The sequence below is a fragment of the Pelobates fuscus genome, chromosome 7 (assembly GCF_036172605.1).
Source record: "Pelobates fuscus isolate aPelFus1 chromosome 7, aPelFus1.pri, whole genome shotgun sequence".
In the NCBI taxonomy this organism is placed as follows: domain Eukaryota; kingdom Metazoa; phylum Chordata; class Amphibia; order Anura; family Pelobatidae; genus Pelobates; species Pelobates fuscus.
In genome coordinates, this window is record NC_086323.1 from 71,312,957 (window position 1) to 71,331,359 (window position 18,403).

Consider the following 18,403-nt stretch of genomic DNA (forward strand, 5'->3'; position numbering starts at 1 on the left):
AGGAGTCTTCTTTTGTGCTTTATTTTGGAGATATAATTCGCAGACAGAAGGAAGAAAGGAGCATCTTCTATTTCTAGGTTTTGCTGCCTACCTTGAAAGGCACACTGGTTGATGTGTTTAGAGCCTATACCCGTATAAAAGGCTCTTTACAATGTGAGTTCCCCCTTTTATATTTTTCACTCTATTATCAAGTTATCTGACAGTACTACCCTATATATTTCCTTTGTTTATTTTTCATGTACACCCCGTGCCTATTGTAAGGGGTAAGTGCATAAGGATTATTTACATTATACTGTGAAAGCGCTGCACCTATATCAAGTGGTGGTTTAATGTTTCTCACACTCTAAACTCACTGCTTGGTATTCTGTTTTTTTTGGTTTCAACATTTCAGTGGTTTTGGAGTATCCACTATAAGTGCATATAGCAGCTACACTAAATAAGTTTGCACCAAATAAGCGTTAAGCGCCTTATAGCCACACCTTCTTTGTATCTTTCAGCTCACAGTGTAAGTCTGGCGAGAGCCGCACTATGACCCCGTGGCTCTTGCGAGATTTACACTGGGAGCTGGCAGAGGTGCTCTGCAGCCTCCACAGCCCCCAGTCTGTATTATGGCAATGTAAATTGACTCGGGTATAAGCCAAGTTGGGGTTTTTCAGCACAAAAAATGTGCTGAAAAACTCGACTTATACTCAAGTATATACGGTACACATAGAATGGCATTCATTATATATTTTTTTAATATAAGTAGCCACTTAGTCGCAAACACTGGCCAAAGTTAGCATTCATATTTGTTTTTTGCATTTTTCACACACAAAAAAAAATATGAAAGCTAACTTTGGCCAGTATTTGTAACTAAGTGGCTACTAAAAAAGACTGGACAGCTCTCTAATTCTCTAGTTTTGCAAATGGTATGCCATCATGGGTGTTGTTCTCATTCCTGGGCTACGATACGGTCTCAAAGGCAACATTACTAATTTGGCAAATTTCAATGTGTATAAACTGAGAAATTTAACTTTCCAAAACTCCATAAAAGCTGTTCATGGGTGGTACTGTTGTACTCGTTAGACGTGGCTGAATACAAATATGTGTATTTTATTGCCATAAAAGCTATAGTATTATGACATTCACAGTTAAAATGCAATGCAGAAAATGCAATGCATAACATTTCCTAATTTCTCACTTTTTTTACATTTTATTCATATTAAGTTATGTTTCTTATATAAATATTATAAATATTTGATGTGAAATGAAAGCCATGTTTCTCCTGGACAAAATTATATATCATATATTCTTTCACTTAATGTGAAAGAAGTGAATTACGGTTAAACAGACATATAGCATAAATTCCAGGTTTTGTTAATGTTTTTTTTTTATAATCAGAACTTGTACAATTGCCTCCATCCTTAAGGGGTTAAGGGAAACAGGTTTTTTTTTTTTTTAAACCTCGTAAACAGCACTCTCATATCTCAATTAATAGAAGCACAACTTAGTATAGTTGCTTGTCTGGATCTTGTCATGACTTACAATGTCCACTTATTTTCAAACATTCAGCACTAGGAAAAGAGGGACCATAATATGGTATCATTTCAGATTAATAAAAAAATATATATGTGCTGTACAAAAATGTGTAATGTTAAAAAAGGCCTTGCAAATAAAAAGTTTTTTTAAGTATGTTTCTGCCAAAAACATTAGGGGTGAAAGTGTTGGTCCATTGAAATCAATGATGGGTGAAATAATCAAGGAGGACCAGGACAAAGCAGAAATCCTAAATGTTTTTTTGCTTCAATGTACAGGGAAGAAGAATCTATGGCTGTAGATTTGAAAATCCCTGTTACAAAATCCCTACAGCAAACAGGTAGTTGGTATACACAGAATAAAGTGCTACCGAAATTAAATAAAGTTAATGAAAGTAAAGCCACAAATCCAGGTGGTGTTCACCCACCCATTCTTATGGAGCTTAAGGTAGAAATGTGCATACAACTCTTTTAAGCTATCAGGGTTCTTTTCTTTCAGGAATTGCACCAGATGACTTGAGAAAAGCATATGTAGTGCCTATATTTATAAACGGTTCAGTTTAGAATGAAATGAAACTTCACATCTCAAAACTACTAGTTCTTTAACCCCTTAAGGACACATGACGTGTGTGACATGTCATGATTCCCTTTTATTCCAGAAGTTTGGTCCTTAAGGGGTTAAATTACTGTATAATGTACAATGTGTAAGTAATGTGACCAAATTCTATTATGAAATAACATGTTTCATATCTCATCACACCAGACAACCTTTTTTCCACATGTTTCGTACCACCGGTATGCTTTCTGGTAAACTCCAAAGAAAATTCAATATATTTTTTTTCTTCAGTGACTTCGTCTTGCCACGCATCTGTGAAGACTGGATTATCCTTTTGTAATTTTTTCCCCATCTCAGCTTTGCCTCTTTTCAGCGCTTCCACTGTTATCATTTGCCTCTTGCTTGCTTCTCTGACTATTGCTTCCATACCTGTCACTGACTTTTGGATGAACGTCTCGAGGCAGAGTTGCTATTGTGCTGTATTTTTATGTGTTAAATAATAAATTTATGGGCCTTCCAGGGGATATTTAACCCCTTAAGGACGGAGCCAAACGTACTCGTTGTGAACGAAACAAAATGTAAACAAAACCTGGCATTTGCGCTATATGTCTGTCCAACCGTAATTCACCTCTTTCATATTAAATGCACCCCCCCCTTATTATATATAATTTTATTTAGGGGAAACAGGGCTTTCATTTAATATCAAATATTTAGCTATGAAACATAATTTAATATGAAAAAAATATAAACAAATGGGAGAAAATAAGATTTTCTTTTACTTTTTTAGTTCTACATGACATTTTAACTGTCAATGTCATAATACAGCAATAAAATACACATATTTGTATTCAGCAAAGTCTCACGTGTGAAACAGTACCCCCTATGTACAGCTTTTATGGTGTTTTGGGAAGTTACAGGGTCAAATATAGCGTGTTATATTTGAAATTGAAATTCGCCAGATTAGTTACGTTGCCTTTGAGACTGTATAGTAGCCCAGGAAATAAACTTACACCCATAATGGCATACCATTTGCAATAGTAGACAACCCAAGGTATTGCAAATGGGGTATGTCCAGTCTATTTTAGTAGCCATTTGGTCACAAACACTGGCCAAAGTTAGCGTTAGTATTTGTTTGTGTGTGAAAAATGCAAAAAACGCCAATTTTGGCCAGTGTTTGTGACTAAGTGGCTACTAAAAAAGACTGGACATACCCCATTTGCAATACCTTGGGTTGTCTACTATTGCAAATAGTATGCCATCATAGGGGTAATTTTCATTCTTGGGCTACCATAGGGTCATAAAGGCAACGTAAGCAATCTGGCGAATTTTAATGTGAAAAAAATGAAACACAAGCCTTATATTTGATGCTGTAATTTTTGAAAACACCATAACACCTGTACATGAGGGGTACTGTTGTACTCGGGAGACTTCGCTGAACACAAATATTTGTGTTTCAAAACAGTAAAAAGTATTGCAGCAATAATTTCGTCCGTGTAAGTGCTGTTTGTGCGTGAAAAATTCAAAAAACGTCACTTTTACTGGCGATATCATCGTTGTAATCCATTTTACTGTTTTGAAACACTAATATTTGTGTTCCGCGAAGTCTCCCGAGTAAAACAGTACCCCCCATGTACAGGTTTGATGGTGTCTTGGAAAGTTATAGGGTTAAATATAGTGCTAGCAAATTAAATTCCCTATACTTTCGGCATGGGTTGTCAGGCAGGTCCAGCTAATTGTAATTAATTAGGATACCTAATTATGTAAAAATATTACATAAATATATGTGTAGAATTAATATATGTATATATATATACATATGTGTATATATATATATATATATATAATTTTTTTAAATATTTTTATTTATATATAGGTGTGTATATATATAGTGATATATACGTATATATTTATGTATATAAATATATATATTATTTTGTTCTACGTGTATTTTGATATAAATATATATATATTAATATCACAATACAGTTAGAACGAAATAAAACACATCTGTATATTTTTTAATATTTTATTTTTAATTATTTTTTTATTTTATTTTTTTACGTATTTACATATTTTTTTATATTATATATATATAACAATAATTATATATATATATTTAATCAGTATCAGTCTACGTGTAATTTGATATTAATATATATATATATATATAATTATATATATATTAATATTAAAATACACCTAGACAGTTTATGTGTGTGTGTATATGTGTATATATATACTTAGATCATATATAATATATATATGATCTAAGTATATATTTTTTTTCACACTTATTTCATTTATTTTAATTTTATTTCCAGCCAGCAGGGGGACTAACTGTCATTACAGTTAGTCCCTCTGCTGGCATTGCTGCAGCCAGCTATCCCGGCCATGTGATTGCAAGGACCTCACTCTCACATGGCCCGGGGGGGGCTGAAGAGGACGGAGGTGCCGCGGGGGGCTCCCTGGGAGTCCCCCAACCGCGATCGCCGGCGAACGGGTAAGTAACAAAAAACGGAGGGCGTACAATTACGCCCTGCGGTGTTTAGAGCCGCTTTTAAAAGGACGTAATTGTACGCCCTCCGGTCTTAAGGGGTTAAAATATGCAGTATTTTTTATATCCCAACCCTTAAATGGACACTACAGGCACCAAGACCACTTAATCTCAATGAATAGTTTAAATGCCTTTAGTGGCTGTCACAATGGCAGCCACTAGAGGTGCTTCTGCCAAAACATCCAATTAAAACTTAGCTATTTCAACCAGATGGTCTCACAGAGACCATCTTAATGGCGCAGTGTTGCATTTTTCCATGAAATAACACTGTTTCCAGTGCTTTCCCATGATCTTGATGATCTCAGCCAATGAGACATGCCAACAAGACAGAGATAACAGTTTGGTTGAGTGCTGAAATATTAGTAAATCCCCTCTTTCAAGCCCTCACATTGTGTGTGGAAGGGGATATTACACACAGATAAAAACTAAAGCATTAAGAATACATGTTTGTATTCTTCCCCAGAACTTTATCCTGGACTTGCTTTAATCACTCTTAGGGCTTCATGATGCTGTTTATATTACATTGCACCCTAAAAAAGTCTGAAACATTTGACAAACAGGTGAATTGATTTTTAGATCATTCTACTCTTTATTTGCACAAAGGGGTAAAATAAAATGACTCTTCAGATAATTATATATGCCATAGCTTATTTTCGGGATTTTGACTGTTGTGTCATAATAAAAACATATTCAAAACATTAGGTATGTCCTGTACAGAAAATGGCAAGAGTACGTATGCAAGGCTAATAAATTGAATCAGCAAAGCCTAATTTTTTAAATTATAATACTATTGCGACTTGGCACCGGGTAATTACAATTTTTTTTTTTGTCAGTTGGAGTGCAAGAGCTTCATTTTTGTTATATATTTATATATCTATATGTCTGTGTAGTTAAGAAGAAAATACATAATGGTTAATTGTGTATCAATCAAAAAGCACACAGATATACATAAGTAGTGTTAAACAAACAAAGTCTCTATAAAAATTAATAAATAAGCAAGGTTGTTAAAATATCGTAAGAAGAAATAATATATTTACCTAGTAAACATGCTCTTCTCTAATTTAGTAAGATATGCATGATTTTTGTTCTGACTCTTGAGTGAGATTAGAGCTTCACATGGTACATTTTGAGGTTTCAGGCAGTAGAAAAATTCACCATGTATTTTATCTGCATATTCACATTGTTCTTCTTGTGACTCTAAAGAAAATCCACATTCCTTGTGAATCTCTTGTGTTTTGTTGAGAAATTTTCCAATATAAATAATGTTTTCATATCCCATATTTCGGGCTCTCCATAAAACAGAAACACCCTCACTTGGATGTAATAAAACAATAGATATTCTCACATTGCCTTCCCACGATAGTGTGAAATTAATAAGGTAGGATCCATTGTTAAAGTCTTCAATCCTTCCAGAAGCTCCAGCTCCAAGACTTTGGGAATAAATTCGAGCTCTTAAGAAATCTCCCCCATAAGTCTTCTTATTTCCCAAGAAATCAAACATGTCAACTCGGACAGTTAAAGAATCTCCAATACAATACTTTTTCTTGTAATTTAATATGATTGCCTTGCTGTTTTTAGCACTGGTGGTCTTATTTAACCAAGTGAAAGATATATTAGGAATTGTGTGATTTATGTCATTGTAAATCTGATATATCTTTCGGTCAATGTCATCAGAATTATGAAGTGTACTCGATTCATTAACGTCCATGTGTGAAACATTGTGATCTGAATAAGTTACTTGATGAATTGAAGAGTTTAAAGGCTGGTGAGAAAGCAACAATGAAATAATGATTAGAATTAAATTATTAAACAGAGAATTTTAGCATATGATAGTATTTTAGTCAATAAAGCACGTACCTGGAATAAGCTCCGGTGAAAGCTGAAGCTTAACGCTAGAAGAAAAATCACTGAAAAAAACAATATTTTCTTAAAGGCCTTTGTATCAGATGTGGACATGTTTTCTGGGGGAAAAAGGGAAAGCCATTATTGCAACAGTAAACCTCCTCATACTACTCTTAATAAAACACGTTCAGGCTTTTTGTCCATCAAAAACAATTGTAAAGGTCATGTAGATATTTTTCTTGTTGTTCAGATTTTTCTTAGTTAAGCAATAAATATATAAATGTGACTTTTCTTGTTGTGTTACATGTGTTATTTACATGAACTGTCAGTAACTGTTGATTTTTACAAAACAACCATTTAATAATGCACATTGTCTGGCACTAATATGATCATTTACGAAAATGAAAATTCAAGGTTAATTCAAGGTGAATTTGAAATTTAAGTAGCCCGAGTAGCCATACTGAAAGCATAGCTGACATAGAGAATTTTGCCAGTTCAGCTTTTTTGACCTTAAATTAGAAATCGACTTTGAATTAACTTTGAATTCTCAATTTAATTAATAACGCTGACAACCTATTTTTTTTATTTTTTGGTGTGTGAGGGGTTGTTGTAAATGATCGTAGTTTCCATTTCTTAAGCATACAATTTTTGTTAATAAGATGTTAACTTTCCATCACTAGTTACTCCATCCCTCATGTTTGTCACTCTTCATGAGTGATTTAAAAAGATACTCTGGTAACCACAACAACTTTAATAGGTATTTGTTTAATATGCTATATTTTTTTTTTAACACTTAAATCTTTATTATTTTTTGCACAACAAATTCTACATCTTAAGCACTCCTTCTTAGCCACGCCCCCTCATACCAAATAAATACTTTCTTATTAATTGTATGCATGCAGCTCGGTTATTGATAGCACTAGGTGATCTGAACTACAAAGCAACTTTCATTAGAGGACAAACGGGGAGACATACAGTAAGGATATCACTTCCTGTTTTTCTGTAGCTTCTCTGACTGCATGTGGCCAATTTGTGAGTAAAAAGCAGCTTCCTCAGCTTTGTATACAGGGGCAGACTGAGCACTCGGGCAAAATTTGGGGGCCCGCCTGTGCTGCAGTATTGTAACGACTCAGCTGGGGAGCTCAAAAAGCTCCCCAGCCAGCCTGCACTCAGTAAGGGGCCCGCACGTCCCTCTGTGGGCCCCTCTTACTAAAGAAGTTCCCCCTTGGTTGGCCCTGCTGTAACTGGCAGCAGAGAGCTTTGTAGCACACTGAGAGACAGCTGAGGGGTCTTATCAAAGACCCACAAGGCTGCCTCTCACTGTGCCTGTCTTGTGCAGTCTTTGGCTCTTTGGTGGGAAAATGTTTTTATCAGAGGCTCCAGGAGCAGAGCCTCTGCCATGAGATGAGCACAGCATGCATTCTGCCTGTAACTGATCAGGGCAGCCCCATGCGGAGCTGCTCTTTCTGTGTTACAGGCAACATGCCCCCGCCACAATTCCATGGCCAATCAGAAAGGGAGCTCCTAAGGCCATTTGCATGCAGAGGAGGATGTTGGACTGTTTGCACCAGGGGTGCAAACAAGCCAATTCTGCCACTGGACCACCAGGGATATGGATATCTCCCCTCCATGGACAAAGGTAAAGCTCAAGGCGGGGGACACACATATTATTTAACTTTTTTTTCCCACTGCTCATATCTCTCTATTCCCTACACCCACTACAACCCTTATCACCACCTACACCTACTACAACCCCTATTACTTTCTACACATACTACAACCACTACTACTCCCTATACCAACTAGAGCCCCTATTACCCCCTGCACCCACTACAGCACCTATATTCCCTGTGCCCACTACAATCCATATTACCCCCTGCACCCTCCACAACCCCTGCACTTACTACAACCCCTATTATCCCCTGCACCCACTGCAACCCCAACATCCACTACAAGTCTTATTATCCCTTGCACCCACTATAGTTACTGCACTAACTACAACCCCTATACCACCTGCACAGACTACAGCTCCTGTTACCCTCTACAGACCCTATTACCCCCTACACTCAATAAAGCCTCTATTGACCCTTGCATCTACTAAAGCTCCTATTACCCCCGGCAGCCTCCATTGCTCTCTGCACCCACTACAGCCCCCACCCCCCCTGCACCCTCAATGGCTAACCCCTGCCCCCACTATTGCCAACATTACCCCTTTCCTGCACTATAGCCCCATTACCTCCTCCCCACTATAGCCCCTATAATTACCACATGCCCCTGTTTACACGCACACTGACCTTTTTACACATGTAAACCTGGGTTCACAAACTAACTACATGCTAATATGGCCTTGGATTTACACACACATACAGACCCTCAACAAATATTTCCCTGCATACACCCACTGATGAAAAAAAAACAAAAACATACATTTAAAGTAACATTAAAAACACATGCATTTAAACATGTATTTCTGACCATATAGTGGTAAAAACACCATTTAGGTCACCGGCATCCCATTTCCCATCTTAAAAAGGTAATAAACGTACCTTTATTCCAGTTGTGCTGGCTCAGCCCATGTTCTGCCCCCTTGGCTGAGATCATAATTGGCCAAAAAGAAAATACACGTACACTTTTCAGAGCTATAGGTTAGTTCAACTTGTGCGCTTGAACTGTATATTACCCCCTTAAGCATGCCAGGAGAATACTTTCCCTTTTTAAATGCTTCATAAAATAGATGGTGTGCAAAAGAAGAAGGGATAAGAGGTTAATATGGTGTAGTATTTTCTGTATTTCTCTATTGCTGGCTAAATATATCAAAATGGGTTTCAAACTAGCTCGATCAGAAGTTAATACCTGACAAGATGGTCGCAGATTTCACATATCCACATGGTGCTTTATAGATCCACTGATCATGCTTCTTACAACAAATATACTTAATACTGGGATGCTCGTCCAGCACTCCTGGATTCAGATAAGTGGTCTAGCTTTATAAACTGTGATTTTTCTAAACTATACATTTATAGAATCAGCTAATCTCAGTGCATGGCAGTTTTAATGGGAGCAAGCGCTCACTGAATCTGCATTCTCTTTTTCGTTCTACATATTGATTGAGGAACTTTCTTATCTTTTGCTTAATATCTGCTCCTGCTGATTGCTCCATGAAGAAAATGTCAACCAGAGGACTATACATTTGAATACTGTCGGTGGCCTAAATGTACATATACCTATTGGATTTGAAAAAGGCTAACTGAATTTAATGCCAGTAAGATGTTTGCTTTCATAACTAATTTATGCTATATGACTGATCTTTATATTGTTGACTGACCTATGAGAACCAGTTGTAAGCATACATGAGAACAATAGTGTTGAGTCATGTTTTTATTGATTGTATGAATTAAGCCACAAAAGGCTACAAAAGAAAGCTCCAGCTTCAATAAATGCATCATACAAAGAGTTTTGTCACCCTTCCACCCTGTGCCAAAATATATAATGGCAAGCAGAGAGAATCATGATACAAAAAATGCCCACAAAAGAAAACATATATGAAATAGTTTCCCCCACGCCCCCAGGCCCACCCAAAATAAAAGAGTAGATTGAACCCAGATATACATTGAAGAAATGCCCTCCAATATGGCTGATCACCAGAAAGAGGTGATCAGATAATAATCAAGGACTATCAACTGGAAAATTTTTAACCAAGAATTAACAATATTATGAAGGAGATTAGAGACAATCAAAATAATCTGAGAAAGAAAGTCCAAGAGAATGATGACCTTTTGTTAAAATTGGACATGACCATACAGCAAGATGATGAGAGGGTTATAAAGCAGAATATCAAAATTATTTATCTAGAAAGGAAAGAAGCAGAATTGGTGGATAGATCCAGAATAAATAATCTGTGACTCAGAGATATTGCAGAATCCATTACTGTAGACAAATTAGAATCCTTTAAGATTGAAATTATAAATCCCCTTGCCATAGATACAGCTGGATATAAACATATTTAATAGAGATGCCACAGGACTATCAAACCATCAGGAGTACATGCATCAAAACCAAGAGATGTGATTATCTGTTGTGTGTCTACCAAGCTCTTTTAAGTCACCTTATGACCAATTAAATAATTTTCTAGACCTTTCATTCTACACTAGGACTTAGAGACATCATAATGCAGACTTAACAAAGAGAAATAACAGTGTCAAATATAGATGGGGGTTTCCGGTAAAATCATCTCTTATGACTATAGTACAATTATTTGTGATTCACCAGACAAACTCAGAAGTTTGATTAAGGAAAATAACTTTAGTTAGTTTATAGTGGTTGTTTTGAATTTACGATTAATTAGGTGTGTTTTTTTCCTCACACAGAGTTGCGTTGTAGTACAATACTTGTGCTGCATGCTATTATTTTGAATACTTGCACAACATTATTTTATGACTATGCACTGTATTTTTTTCCACAAGAAAAAATGGGAAGTATTTTTCTTGTTACCTTTTTTTCCCTATATTATGTTTTAGCACAACTGATAGATTTTGAGGTTTTGTTTCTTCAAGTACAATTGTGTTGTTGCTGCACAGTAAATGTATACATTATAGAATGACTACTTTCACACAATTATTTGATAATGGTATGTATTGTATTTTTAGCACAACTTTGAAAAAGAGGGAAATAAAAATCTTTCCTTCTTTTTCTTTTCTTCTCTTTTTACACAATTGTGTCTCAGCACATCTAATTGATTGGGTAGCATCATTTATTCAAGAAATAAGAGAAATTGCAATGTAAGCTATTAATCCATTAATGCATACAACACTGTTTAGCACATCTGATAGAGCAGGTGGTATTGTTTACTCCAGAAATAAGAGCACTTTTATAAGCTAAGCAAAGAATTTATGTAATGCATGCAACATAGTTGAAGAAGTACTTTTAATTTTATTTATTGCATATAACTTTTGTGACAATCTATCCTGAATAATACAATCCTAATAAGTTACAATACACAACCCATTGGACTTACAATCAGTTAATAACTGTATGCAAAAATGTTAAAATGTTAGATTAGAACATCTCTAATATTTCTATGCCGAAATCTTTGCTGTATAAGTATATTTTCCCTTTTACTACTCATTTATATGCCTTGTTTTTCCCTGTAACCACTTGCCCTCATTGAAAATGGCCGACGGAGTGTTCATCCGCATAATGCTTTAATGAACTGCTCACCCCTCCTCCATACCTACAAGACTGTTACGTCACGTCTTGTGATGAGAAAAAAAGGGAGCGTTGCAAGCTCAAATGATTATGATGCGGCCACGAGGTAAAACTGAAAACTACATTACTCACCTGTAACGGTAGTTACCCAGCCCATGAGCCAGCAGGGGTCCTCTGATCAAACCACACATGGCTCGAGCACTCCTGCCTCCAGGCGAGCCACATGCGTCTCGAAAGCTCCTTGCAACACTCTGATCGGACACAAGGCCTGTACAGTATGGTAAATGCTACTCGCATTGCGAGCACTTTCTTAAAGCAGATGAAATGACGTCGGCTCCCATTGGCCCATGTCATTTCGGTGCCCCCATTCACACATGTTTTGGGGTGCAGGCATGATGTGGACCAATCAAATTAAAAATAAAGGTATTTAAACTTACAAGGCCCTAGATTCTGTGCCATATTGTGGTTTCTGTTCCCAGTACCCTTTAGTGTGTTCCTAGTGATTTGTATTGTATTCTGGTTTTGACCTTGGCTTTGTTTCTTGACTCTGAGTTTCTCTTTTACCCTTGCCTGTCTTGTTTGCTCTTCTGATTATTACCATGTATCTGACTCTAGCTAGATCTTGTTTTCGCTGTCTCTCCCTTACCCTGACCTCGGCTCGTATTTCGACTACGCTTTTCTCTGTTTAACGTTAAGTCCGGCCACTCTAAGGCCTGATAAGACATTTATATTCCTTTTATCTGTTCCTTGCTATCCTAAACTCTGCGTGTTAGGGTTACACTTCTTGACACCATCATGCCACGGAAGAGGCTTGCGACGCATCACTTCTGGGCGACACTCGCGACCTCGGAAAAATCAGAAAGTAGAACAGCACACCAGATTCCACTAATTAGACTGAGATTGCCTATATAAACTGAGACATTCTCCATGATTATCCACACTTCTAAAACATAGAAACATAAAATGTGAAAGCAGGTAAGAACCAAAATGAGCCTTTAATTGAGCTATCTGTTCTAGTGACCTTGAACGAGCTATTTACACCATGTGAATTTCTATTATTTTATTTACCCAATCAAAAAAAGTTTAGTTTGGCATGATCTCCCTGAAGTAAACCCATGTTGTCTCTGATCATGAAAACCATGTGATTTTAGATGTTCAACCATCCTATCCTTTAACATGGTTTCCATCACTTTCCCCACTACTGGAGTAAGGCTTACTGGCCTATAGTTGCCTGACTCCTCCCTACTACCGTTCTTGTGAAAGGGCACAACATTCACTAATTTCCAATCTTCTGGGACTACTCCTGTTAACACTTATTCGTTAAATAAATCCGTTAAAGTTGCAAATTCCATAGATATGATTAAAGAAATCCTTAGTATACCTGTGGTACAGCAACACAGAAAAGGTTCCCACCACCTCATGTATTTTGTATTGAGATTCCACACATAATCATAGTTGTTTCACAAACCGATACTCACAAACACACACACAGGCACATGCAGATATATACAGATGCAGGTGGAGGCATACACAGATACACAGATACATGGAGATACAAAATATACAGACAGATACACACATATATACATACACAGATACCCCATAGAAAAGCATTGTGTTAGTTTGCACCTCTAGCCTATCTAGTGACAGCCACCGTAGATGGATTTTAAAATGTTTTACATTGCAGTCACAGCCACTGCACAAAGACCACTTCGTTGAAATTAACTGGTCTTTTTTACTTAGAGAAGAATTGGCTTATTTGCTTTTCAAAGAAGTATTGTTTGTGTCTAAGTTATTTTCTATGAGAATCATCTGATTGAACACAAATCCTAACTACAGGATTAAGATTGAAACTACATTGAGGCGACTCACCTAGATCTGCAATAAAGGTGAATTAAATATTCACCTTTATTGCAGTTCAACCCGTGCAGTGTGAGCCGCATCAGAATCAATTGAGCTCGCAACACTCAGTAATCTAAAGAGTTTAAGTAACACTCCAATTAGAAATAGCTAATATATAAGATATATATATATATAATTTAATTTAATTAAAAAAAATTAATTGGAGTGTCCTTCAAATTACCGGACCCCTCCATTTCAGCACTGAAAAGATTGCAACGTTATTTACTTTTTTTTTTTTTTTTACAGAAATGAGGCACATTACAGTTTAAATATCTATTTTTGTTTTTTTAATTAAAGCTTTCCCTTAATATTCACCAATAATCAATTCTTGGAACATGTTACTAATTCCTTATAATGATTAAATGATGATGAGCTTTGGATACAGCACATGCTTTCTTGTATGTTATATTAAAGTAACATAATTTAGATTTTTAGAGCATTAGAGCTAAATTGATTCTTTATATTACAATTTAACTGGTTGAAATTGTATTTAATGATAAAAAGTAAGTATTTCAAAGTATTAGACTAAAATTTCTATTGAGCAATATACTCATGAAACAGTATTTATTATACCTTATATTTCTTATATTTGTCTTTTTACTTTCATAATCATTTTATTTTATCATTGCGAAACTCACAGATGCCTTCTATAATGTACTACCATATCAATTAGGTCATAAACTACATGAAATTGGGAAAATGGTAGATTTGGGAAAATGGTATGTTTGCAATCAGACTTTTATATTTTCTTTGGAAAGCAAAGTCTAAGTTAGAAAACAAACATTTTTTTTTACCCCTTAACCCCTTAAGGACCGGCCTTTTTTTGCGATGTTTGTACGTTAAGGACCAGAGCAGTTTTAACACTTTTGTGGTGTTTGTGTTTAGCTGTAATTTTCCGCTCTCTCATTTACGGTTCCCATACAAGTTATATATTGTTTTTTTCAAGACAAGAAGGGCTTTCTTTATATACCATTATTTGTATTATTTCATATATTGTATTTAAAAAAAATAATAAAATATGGTGAAAAATTAAAAAAAAAACATGTTTTTGGACTTTTACTTGAAAAATCTTTTACGTATCTACAAAAGCTAATGAAAAAAACTGCTAAATAGATTCAATATGTTGTCCCGACACAGTCCGTGAATAATGTAAGCTATAACAGCCTGTACCAGCTATAGATAAAACTGGATTGTATAAATTGTATAAAGCTGATTTAGCTAAAATAACATAGTACAATAATGTATAAATCTTCATTAATAGCAGTAATGATTAAAACACTTATGGATGATGAACAAATCACAATAAGAGGAGCAGATAAGGGGGGAGGTTTAGTAGTATTGAACACGACAGACTACAAAGCAGAAAATGATAGGCTTCTCCAAGATGTCCAAACATATCAGATTTTAAAAAATAACCCTACCAAAGAATTTCAAAAAGAACTACAAATTTTATTAGAAGAAGGAAAAGAGAGAGGCATTCTAAATAAAAAGGAATTTGACTATCTATATTGTAAATTCCCTAGAATGGCAATATTTTATCATGTACCCAAAATCCATAAAACCTTGACCAAACCACCAGGACATCCCATTATTTCAGGTATTGGTTCCCTAACTTCTAACCTATCAGAGTATGTTGACCAATTTCTCCAAAAAATGGTTCCAAAATTACGATCCCATCTAAGGGACACTACCCATATTACTATTTTATCAGATATTCAATAGGATAAAGATTTTATTCTGGTCACAGCAGACGTCACATCCCTGTACACGGTAATTGAACACTTACAGGGATGTGAGGCCCTTCAATATGCATTAGCAACTCATTCGGAATTACAAAACGATCAAATAGAGTATATTGTTAAATGTGTAGCTTTTATACTCAGTCATAACTTCTTTTGGGGCAACAACCATCACTACCTCCAAATTGAAGGAACAGCCATGGGGACCAGATTTGCGCCTAGTTATGCCAACTTGTTTATGGGAAAATGGGAAGATGAACACATCTGGTCCAATAACCCATATGGCGCAAATCTGGTCTCATGGCACCGCTACATAGATGACTGTATTTTTATCTGGAAAGGAGATAGTTTAATGCTTGAAAATTTTAAAGAATATTTGAATTTTAACCCTTATAACTTGAAATTTACATTTACTCAATCCATGGAAAAACTTGAATTTTTAGACTTGGAAATCTATATTAAGAATAATAAATTAGAAACTAAAACATTTAGGAAAACGGTAGCATGTAATAGTTTTATTCCACATGATAGCTTCCACAAAAAAAGCTGTTTAAATAATATTCCATTTTGCCAACTTAGGAGGATCAAGAGGAACTGCTCAGAACCTGACATTTGTGAAGAACAAACTACAAGGATGATGTCACAGTTTCAAGCAAAAGGATACTCAGCAAAAATACTTAATGAAGCTCTATCCAAAACCTCCCTCCTAACAAGAGATCACATTTTAACAACTAAGCCAAAAACCAGTAATGCTAATTCTGAAGCTCCAGCTTTTATAACTAGATACAATAACCACACTCATGCTCTTAAAAAAAATCCTACAAAAGAACTGGAACATCTTAAAAGGGGATCCCCAATTAGATGCAATATTAGACAACAAACCCAGAATAATATATTCTAAAGCCCCAAATCTAAGTTTATTATTAGCTCCAACGACTAAACAAGAAAAAATAAAAGAAGACAGTAATATTATTTCAAAGAAAACTTCAGGTTTCTGGAAATGTGGAAGATGTCAAGCCTGTAAAAATAATCCAAATCAGCCAACCAAAACTCTACAATTTGTCCATCCTCAAACAAAAGAATGTTTTAAAATTAAATCACAATTAACATGCGACTCCAATGGTGTAATATATCTACTAAAATGTCCATGTGAAAAATTATATATAGGGCGCACAAAAAGATCCTTTAAAATAAGAATGGGAGAACATATAAGAAATATCAAAAAAGGTCTCCATACCCATAATTTTTCTAAACATTTTGATATAAAACATGCACGAAATCCTGGAGGTCTTAATTTTATGGCAATCCAAAAAGTCAAAATTCCATGGAGAGGAGGTGACTTAGAAAAAGGATTAGATAAAGCAGAGGCAGGTTGGATATTTAAACTAGAAACATTAGAACCTAAGGGACTTAATATGGATTTTGAGTTGCGAGCATTTTTATAACCATTCTTTTATAACCGTTTTTCTATATTCTTTCTTATATTTTTTATATTCTTATATTTCAATTCTTTGGTCATCCAAGGATTTTTTCTCTTTGTCTGGTATCATATTTATATTTTTATCCAATTAATGCACTATTTATTAACTGTCTTATTACGAACTAATAATCTCTTTTAATGTTCTTATCTAAGATTTAGATCAATTTGTGTTATATGGACCATTTTTGTATTCATAGTATTTTATTCAGCTAATATGCTGTTATATTTATTTCCATTCTTATTTCAATAGAGTTTCTAGAAGTATTTTTTATGTACTATGGTTCTCTTTTTTCTAATAACAATAATGTGTGTGATTGAAGACTTTTTTAACATGAAATGCATTTGAATTGTATCCTATTATAATCATATTAGTGCTTATATGAATTATAGTTGTGAATAAGATTGTACATTTTTAACAAATTAGAGCAAGTATGGATTTTAACTTGAAAGGGTTAATAAGAGCCAAGATAACCGCTGGCTATATAAACCCGTGGGTCTCTCCTGCTCAACATCCTCTGATGAAGTGAGCAGTAGACTCACGAAACGCATAAGGACTTTTACTTTGCACTTTCTGGCACTACCGTAAAGACGACCGGGCTGCATTTGGAACGCAGGAGGATCGGTGACACGCACGCGGCTTTCAGCATCATCTGCCGACAGGACGAGTTCCTAACAGCTGCTAACATCGGACTTTCCCGATTCCAGCACAGCACTAATAGATCTTTACCAATTGTAATTGCATTTTCCATTTTACTTTGTGGATAATAAATTCCTTTTTAACAAGCAAGCACTATTGAATTTTTCACAACAGTCTCGGCAAGAACGGAGGGGTTTTATTTTCCCATCAAACTGCAGGTCATTACTTATGACCTGTTAGTTATTTTATTATCTATTCATTCATTTTAGTACAGAGTTATATGATAAATCATTACTGCTATTAATGCAGATTTATACATTATTGTACTATATTATTTTAGCTAAATCAGCTTTATACAATCCAGTTTTATCTATAGCTGGTACAGGCTGTTATAGCTTACATTATTCACGGACTGTTATGAACTTTTACTTCAAGTGATACAATTGTATCAATATAGAGACATTCCTTATACTATTGGACTCATTTTTATCAAGCACACTTATATTGTATTTATTCTCTTCATTCAAGGTCCATTCTTTTGGACCTTACTTTTCCACACCTAACATGTACATATTTTTTTAAAGTAGATAACCCAGGGTATTCAAAATGGGGTATGTCCAGTCTTTTTTAGTAGCCACCTAGTCACAAACACTGGCAAAAGTTAGCATTTATATTTGTTTGTGTGTTAAAAATACAAAAACCGCTAACTTTGTCCGGTGTTTGTGACTAAGTGGCTACTAAAAAAGGCTGAACATACCCCATTTGCAATACCTTGGGTTGTCTTCTTTTGCAAATGGTATGCCATCATGGGGCGAATTCTCATTCCTTGGCTACCATACGCTCTCAAAGGCAACCTAACCAATCTGACAAATTTCAATTAAAAAAAAAAAAGTAAAATCAAGTCTTATATTTGACCCTGTAACTTTCACAAACACTATAAAACCTCTACATGTGGGGTACTGTTATACTCAGGA

At 35.3% G+C, this 18,403-nt stretch overlaps 1 protein-coding gene across 1 annotated transcript in view; it reads right to left on the minus strand.

Annotated features, from left to right (window-relative positions):
* The window catches only part of LOC134568671 (NXPE family member 1-like), a 109,371-nt gene that overhangs the window by 88,944 nt on the left and 2,024 nt on the right, over nt 1-18,403 (minus strand). The window contains exons 2-3 of the mRNA XM_063427321.1: nt 6,482-6,585; nt 5,662-6,386 (exon numbers count right to left, since the gene is read on the minus strand). Of these exons, the coding sequence (XP_063283391.1) occupies nt 5,662-6,386; nt 6,482-6,580 (824 nt within the window). The 5' untranslated portion in view covers nt 6,581-6,585. The remainder of the gene's footprint in view (nt 1-5,661; nt 6,387-6,481; nt 6,586-18,403) is intronic.